The sequence below is a fragment of the Sorex fumeus genome, unplaced genomic scaffold (assembly GCF_029834395.1).
Source record: "Sorex fumeus unplaced genomic scaffold, SorFum_2.1 ptg000030l, whole genome shotgun sequence".
NCBI classification, from domain to species: domain Eukaryota; kingdom Metazoa; phylum Chordata; class Mammalia; order Eulipotyphla; family Soricidae; genus Sorex; species Sorex fumeus.
The window spans coordinates 10,261,502-10,269,840 of record NW_026606087.1 but is presented as its reverse complement, the minus strand read 5'-3'; the positions used below and the strand labels follow the sequence as shown (position 1 = coordinate 10,269,840).

Genomic DNA, 8,339 nt, shown 5'->3' with positions numbered 1-8,339 from the left:
TCTGAGTAGAAGTCATAGATAATCTTCTCCATTGCCCTTCTGGAAGATGTGAGAGATCTATCAGGACGTCGGAGGGCATTCATCTTGGTTTTGTAGTTGGCAAAGGACACGCAGGCATTCTGACTGCTTTTCTCTGCTTCAGCTGCATCTACCAGCACTGCTGCTCTTCTCTCTTTGAGGTCTTCCTTTATCACTTCTCTGCACCACTTTGCGAGCTTGGACGTTTGCTTGCAGATGCCTGGCATGTGCCAGTTGGTGAACAAGCTCAAGAGTTTTCAAAGACAGGCATTTTTTTTGGCTATCTCACTCTTGGCTTTCCTTGCAATCGTGGAGGTGCTGAACCAGTCTATCATATTCCTCGTCAGTGTTGTCAATGACGGCATCTTCCCATGTTGCTGCAATAGTGCCAAAGAGCTCCCAGTTGGTGGTCATTCTGGGAGGAATCTTCTTAAACTTTGCAGCCCTTTCCCCTCACTCTATGAAGTAGAATTTTGCACGAAGAAGACAGTGGTCGGGTCCCGTTTGCAATTTTGGGACAACAACGACATCAGTCAGGCAAAACCGTGGATTGAATATGATGTGGTCAATTTCGTTGTGGAACCATCCACCAATACCAGGAATGAGTACGTTTCTCATAAACATTGTCTTCATAAGATTCAGTTGTAGTCCGACCTTTCAACACTCACGGTTGGAGTCGGCCAGCATTTGTGCCGCTTGGCTAATGTTTGGTGTCATTACAACGATGTCTTCAGCGAAGCAGAGGTGGTGTAGATGCCAACGGTCTATCTACACTCCCATTCCTTCCCATTCCAGTTGTCACATGATGTTCTCGAGGGTGCACTGAAGAGTTTCAGTGAAATGGTATCACCCTGCTGACCCCTTCAAATGATGTGGATGATCACTTCCCTGTAGAATGGTGAGATCCTGGTGGTGAAGCCGTAATACAGCTAATGGAGGATCCTGATGTATTGAGTTTGAATGCCCTGTTTGGCTAGGGCTTCAATGACGGCTTTAGTCTTAACAAAATCAAAGACCTTCTTTAAGTCAATGAACGTTAGACGGAGTGGCATCTTGAACTCCCAAGAAACCTCAATGATCTTGGTTACTGTGTGGTTATGGTCCATCATGCTGAATCCTTTTCAGAACCTGGCTTGCTTGCATGGTTGTCCTTCATCTAGTGTTCTGTCAATCCTATTCAGGATGACTCGAGTGAACAGCTTGTAGAGGACAGACAACAAGTGGATCAGGTGATAGTTGCCAACATCTCTCTTCTTACAGTAGAACAGTTCTGCTTCTTTTTCACTGGGATGGAACTTGCATCCAGACAGGTAATGTGTGAAGAGCCGAGACAGTGTATTAATGAGTACTGATTGCAGATTCTTCAGATGTTCAGGTCTGACCTTGTCTGGGCCTGGTGCTGTTTGCTCTTTCACTGAAGAAATGGCGTCAGACTTCGGAAGGGAGAACATTGGGAACAACAAAACAACCTGCGGAGTTTGGTATGTATGCAGGTGGATGTGGCTACTGAAGATATCCGAGTAGAATTCATGGATAATCTTCTTCATTGCCCTTCTGGAAGATGTGATAGATCCATCAGGACGTCGGAGGGCAGTCATCTTGGTCTTGTAGTTGGCAAAGGACAGGTGAGCATTTTGAATGCTTTTCCCGGCTTCTGCTGCTCTTTCTCTTTGAGGTCTTCCTTTATCGCTTCTCTGCACAGCTTTGCAAGCCCGATATTAGCTTGTGATTGCTTGAGGCTCATGCCAAGCCATGTTGGCGAATGAGCTTGAGAGTTTTTGTAGACAGGCATCATTTTGTGGCTTTCTGTCCCTCGGCTTTTCTCGCACAATCATGGAGGTGCTGAACCAGTCAATCATATTCATCAATGTTGTCAAAGATATTTCACTATTTTTAAGTAAAAACTGCAAAATGCATGATTAAAAATAAACAATTTAAAAATAAATTACTGTTCTAACAACGTTTATAACTCATAGAAGGAACTAATATTAATTTCAAAATGATATCTTGCTAAAGAAAGTTTTGCATAACAGAAAAGGATTGCTAATATAAAGTCAGGTTAAATTAGACCTTCAGATAGTCAAACTGACCTTGAGTTTTGCCTTAAGTATGCTATCTTGAAACTGAAACATTCTCACCCATAAACTAAGAACAAACAAACACTGTCCTCCGTTGTTCATCAATTTTGCTTGTGTGGGCCCAGTAATGTCTCCATTTTGAGACTTGTTGTTACTGGGAAGCTTGCCAGGCTTTGCCATGCGAGAGAGATACTCTTGGTAGCTTGACGGGTTCTCCGAGAGGGAGCGGAGGAATCGAACCTGGCTCTGCCAGTCTGGCTGTGCGCAAGGCAAACGCCCTACCATTGTGCTATCGCTCTAGCCCCCTATAAGATTCTCTGTAAATGCATTTGCTTTTTAAAAAATGCTTAGTTTGCATCATTGCTTATATATATATATATATATATATATCCAGAATATCTAAAGATAGTGAATATGTTATCATAACTGGGAGTGCTGAGTTTGAAGACCATACAAATTTCCATCTTTTGGAAGGATAAACAAGAAATCTTGAGAAAATAAACGATTCTTATATTATGCAAACTTTTTCAGAAGTAAAAATAAAGCCAGCAATACAGCAAACATTGTTACCAATTGCTTAATTGCATCTGCCCAATGTCTCTACTGCTTGTGAGTAAATATATAATATTAGGGAGTAAAGTACTTTCAAATGATAAATGAAAATTCATAAATCAGTTTCTTTAAAAAGTCTTCTTACCCCTTGAAATAAAAACTCACTCATTGTTCTATAACAGATAAAAGTCCACATGTATATATAGTTTCTTTTATTTATTTATTTACTTACTTACTTACTTATTTTTTGCCTTTTGGGATGAATCTCTGAATAATCTCGTGATTTAAAAGTGAATCCAAAAGCACCTGGTAGCATAATTATGTATTGCACTGAATATGGAGCAGGCAAGTTTATGCAAACACTCAAAAACTAATCTTTCAGAACAGTTCTCAAGATGTAAAATTATTCTTTTGCTTCTATTTTAGTATTCACACATATCTTTATAACATTAAAAATTATTGAAGAGGATCATATAATAAATTGCAGATTAATATTTATTCCAAATTTCTTTTATTTTTTTAATTAATAAAGGTACCATTTTAAAGTTCTGGTTATAAAATGAACAATAGTTTGATAAACTCAATAGCTATTTATAGACACTTTAATTTATGTAAGAAACACTAATACTTATTTTGTGAAAACATCAGTTAAGAATTGGTGGAAAGTTAAGTTTTATTTTTATTTGGTTGTTTGGGCCAGCCCTGGTGGTGACTCAGGAGTTATTACTGGCTCTGTATCAAGAGTTATTACTGTCTTTGGTTTTTGGTGAAGGGACCAGATACAATATTGGGAAGCAAACCACATGCAAGACATCATTATCACCTACACTCCTCAATCCATAAAGTTGAATTTTAAATTTTTTAAATAGAGCTTTTAAAAAATGTAAGTTAATTTCATTATTAGTCAATAACCTCAAATTTTACATTCCAAATAATACAATAATTGGAATAGTGGAATACTGGATTTTGTAGCCCTAAAAAATCAGTCTTATGTAATTCTCTTACTTACGAGAGTATATCGTCCATATAGCAAAGTCTGGCAACCTACCCATGACATATTTAATATGTCAAAGCAGTAACAACAAATTCAGAATTTATTATGAGATGTTACTGTTGCCCACTTGAGAAAATTGATGAACAGCAGGACGACAGTGCTACAGTGCTACCCTAATTTTAGAATCTTCTCTTTGAAAATATAAATCCACATCATTGAGGAATTGTGGCTTACACACAAAAGCAATGAAAACAAACTTTCATCCAGAATTCTTTTCTTTCTTTTTTTTTTTTTTTGGCTGAGAACTATGCTAAAGAATTCACGGTCATGGTCCTCCCATTATTCATCGATTTGCTCGAGCGGACCCAGTAACATCTTCATCGTGAGACTTGTTGTTACAGTGTTTAGCATATCGAAACATCACGGGGAGTTTGCCAGGCTTTGCTGTGCAGGCGGCATACTCTCAATAGCTTGCTGGGCTCTCCGAGAGCGATGGAGGAATTGAACTTGGGTTGGCCATATTGGCCGCTTGCAAGGCAAACGCCTTACCCGCTGTGCTATCACTCTAGCCCTAAAGATCTCATACACACTTAATCCTTACAATGATTTTTATAATGCAGACTGTTCTATTTTGAGGACAATTCCTCATGTTTTAATGGGATAACTGAAATGGAGGAATTCAAGCCTTCTATGAAGGGTGATTCTGACTCACATTGTCAGTTTCCCACTTCTAGTGCTCACGATCACTTTATAGACCATTCATTCATTCCTTCTCTGAAAACTCAGACCTTCTGGGAAGTCCTTCACATTCTGGACATTCTGCTCAGTCCACAGACTAATACATTCCATAAAAGGGAGCAGTAAAAGTTCCTAGGGACAACTTCAAGCAATAGAGGCTAGAATTCAGATGCTTTCCCAGTCTTTCAGATGGATATCTGGAGGCATTGTGAGACTTCTCAAGTGTTATTTGAACCCCAGAAGTGCCCAGGGCTTACTTTTGGCTCTATGCTCTGGGAGTCACTCCTGGTGGATCTCAGAAGACCCTATGTGGACTAAAGATAAAATGGGGGTCCACTCCAAATCTTAAACCCCATAATCTGCCTGGTCCCTGTCACTGTTCTTTTCCATTCACTATTAGCCATTTTGGCTGGTTCGTCCAGTAATCTGTTCCTTTTGATAAGAAGATTCAGTTTATAGCTGTTTAGAACAAATATAGATATGAAGAAGTTGAAAATCAGGATAACTTTCAATGTCATTGATTTGAAGCATACTTAATTTGCTGTATCAGTAAATTTTTGTAGCAGCTCAATTATTTCACCATTTAAAGTTCTTGCTCGAGCGGGCCCAGTAACGTCTCCATTGGAGACTTTGTTGTTACTGTGTCTGGCATATCCAATACTCTCGGTAGCTTGCCGGGCTCTCCGAGAAGGGTGGAGGAATCGAACTCGGGTCGGCCATGTTGGCTGCGTGCAAGGCAAACGCCCTACCCGCTGTGCTATCGCTCCATTGAAGAATATGTGTATGTCATTTCATTTGTGGTAAAGTTTTTTTTTAATTAATTGTGTTCTTTTAATGGTTATATGATAATTTCAGTTTTTTGTTTGATTTATTTTTAATTGGTTCAATTTTACTAGATTATTTATATTCTACACTTCCGTGGACCAGTCAGATATTTAATTTCAGCAAATAGGGCAGCTGGGGAGTAGCATTCTTTAGGGACTGAGTCACTGCTTTTGGGCCAGATGAAATTTATTGAGCAAGGGAATAAAGGTGGTTTTTAACCACAGGGAAGGGTCTATATGCTGGAACAGAGAAGCAGCAAAACTAAAAACAATTCCTAAGAATAATACAATTGCGCAAATCAATAGTAGTGTCAAAATTCAAAGGAGACTTGGGGAGAATGCAGATTGTGGGCAAGATCATAGAAAATGAGATTCACTTCCCTGCAAACACTGTTGTGTTCAGCCAATAGTCTATAACTACCTTGACCATGCCATTCCTATGACAATATATGTTTTCTCTATTGAATTATCCATAACCAAACTTAAAGTCTTACTTTTTTCTCTTATGACTATATTGTCATAATGTGCTACAACCCACTTAACAAGTTTCTTTTTGTATTTTCTACACATTCCTTCTACTTTCCTTTTATAAATTTTTCATCAGTCCATTAAAATCTCTAAATAATACCCCACATACCTGCATTACTGTGTTTCTTAATTTTCTACATGCCTTATTTCTACTATTAAATCTTAAGACAATTTTTCTTCAACAAAATGGCTCTTATTACTCTTTTTCTTATGGAAACTGATCTAAATGTTATTAATTTGCATTTTTTTCTTGAATTTAATGTTTTCCTTCAGTATTTTTATTACTCAAAAAATTTTTTTAAAAAAGCGAATTTGTAACTGAAGCCTTAAAGAATTTAAAGAAAGTAATAACTATTCCACACATCTTAATATATGGGTTGATTAAGCCCCTTAAAGGAGTTCATGGAGCTACCAACACAGGACAGAGACAATTCTGTTACCCTAGCTCTCTGAGAAATATCAAGATCTGAGTATGAGCAAGATCTGAAAAGTTTGTCCTCGTCAGACCCAGAAAAGTTCAAGAACTTGTTATTCCCACAGAGGATTTGCCAATTCTAGCCTGACAGAGATCACAGGTCAACCAGAGACCAGTTATTCTTCTGGAGTCCATGGTGACTGGACATAGAGATCAGGAACCAAAACACAGGTGGAAAGTTACCATTACTAGAAATGATCTTCCTGCCCCAGTGTTCTCTCTGGTTCAACGTGGTCATTTTCTATAATATAGTATCAGACTTAAGCATAGTTACAACACTCATTTGAGGATTAATGGCAGCTGAAACTGGGCATAGTTGTACAATTACCTTAACTCAGAGATTTGTTTTTCTAAAAACTGAATAAACATTAAAAGACTTTTAACTGATTAAGCATTATTCATTTGAGCAGCATATATTTCTACTATAATTTAAGTTATTTTAAGAGATCATCATGGGTGTCTGATTTACAATTCGATATTAGATAATTCAGCCCACACATTCAATAAAAACTATTATGGCATGTAAACGGCAATATTTTTTACCACAGATATGCTATTATTCTTATTATTGCATTAAAAAATAATATGTTAAAATATAAAATAACATGCTTCACTAACAAAATCTCTTTCTAACAAGCTGTCTCTTCAGAGCACCTTTAATCTCATTGTTTCTAAGGCTGTAGATGAGGGGGTTCAGCATGGGGATCACCACTGTGTAGAACACAGACACCACCTTGTTCTGGTCAGTTGAGTAACTGGACTTGGGCATCACGTAAATGAATGTGACGGTCCCATAAAACAGAGTGACTGCAGTGAGGTGGGAGGTGCAGGTGGAGAAGGCTTTCTGGCGCCCCTCAGTGGAGCGCATCTTCAGGATGGTGATGAGGATGTAGACATAGGAGATGGCTATGATAAATACTGTGGCCAAAATGATGAAGCCAGCAGTAAAGGAGGTCACCACTGCGGGAATACTGGCATCAGAACATGAGAGTTTAATTAAAGGAGCAAAATCACAGAAGAAATGATTCACTTGATTTGGCCCACAGAAGAACAAAGAAAAGAATGAAATAGTGAAGGAAAAGGCATCAAAAATACCACCAATGTAAGCCACTAAAAGTAACTGAACACAGACTTGTGTAGACATTTTGTTGGAATACAACAGTGGGTTGCAGATTGCCACAAAGCGATCATAGGCCATGGCAGCCAGAAGGAGACACTCAGCCGCCCCAAAGAATGCAGCTGTACCAAGCTGGATGCCACATCCAAGATAAGAGATTGTGTTTTTCTCCACCAAGAAATTTACAAGCATATTGGGAGTGACAGAAGATGAATAGCCTATGTCAACAAAAGCCAAATGGCTCAGAAAAAAGTACATAGGATGATGGAGCTGAGAAGACACCCTGATAAGAGTGATTGTGCTTAGGTTGCCAGAGATGGTCACCAGGTAGATGCAAAGGATGATTAAGAAGAGGATGATTCGAAGAATGTGATCATCAGTTAAGCCCAGTAAAATAAACTCTGTTATTGTAGTGTAGTTTCTGTTCCCCGGGGAATCCATGAGACAATGAAGAACAGCTGAAACATTACTGAATAAAGTTATAAATTCAATAGTTTAATTTTCTTTATTACATATGGAAATTCACATTAGAAAAATATTTGAGCATAAGTGCATACTTATATGCAAAATTGAGTCTTTTTTTATTTTAGCAGAAACTCCAGAAAGTTTTTATTAATTCATGTCTCTTTTTTAATATTTTATAATTTCCATGTGGATACTATTGTGACTTTCAGGTTATAAAAAACAATATAGGGGCTGGAGCAATGGCACAGCGGGTAGGGCATTTGCCTTTCACTCAGCCAACCCGGGTTCGATTCCCAGCATTCCATATGGTTCCCCAAGCACCGCCAGGAGTGATTCCTGAGTGCAGAGCCAGGAGTAACCCCTGAGCATTGGCTAGGAGTGGCCCCAAAAGAAAAAAATAACAATATAAAAATTAAAGGATACCCGAGTGCCCAAGAACTGATGGTTGGTTAAAGAAACTCTGGTACATCTGGTACATATACATGGAATACTATGCAGGTGTTAGAAAAGATGAAGTCATGAAATTTGCATACAAGTGGATCAGCATGGA

At 38.4% G+C, this 8,339-nt stretch overlaps 1 protein-coding gene across 1 annotated transcript; it reads right to left on the bottom strand.

Moving 5' to 3' along the window:
• Positions 1 to 6,820: 6,820 nt before the first annotated feature.
• On the bottom strand, positions 6,821 to 7,765 carry LOC130025391 (olfactory receptor 502-like). The gene has a single exon (XM_056116345.1). It carries the CDS (start codon positions 7,763 to 7,765, stop codon positions 6,821 to 6,823), a length of 945 nt encoding a protein of 314 aa, XP_055972320.1.
• Positions 7,766 to 8,339: the final 574 nt, after the last annotated feature.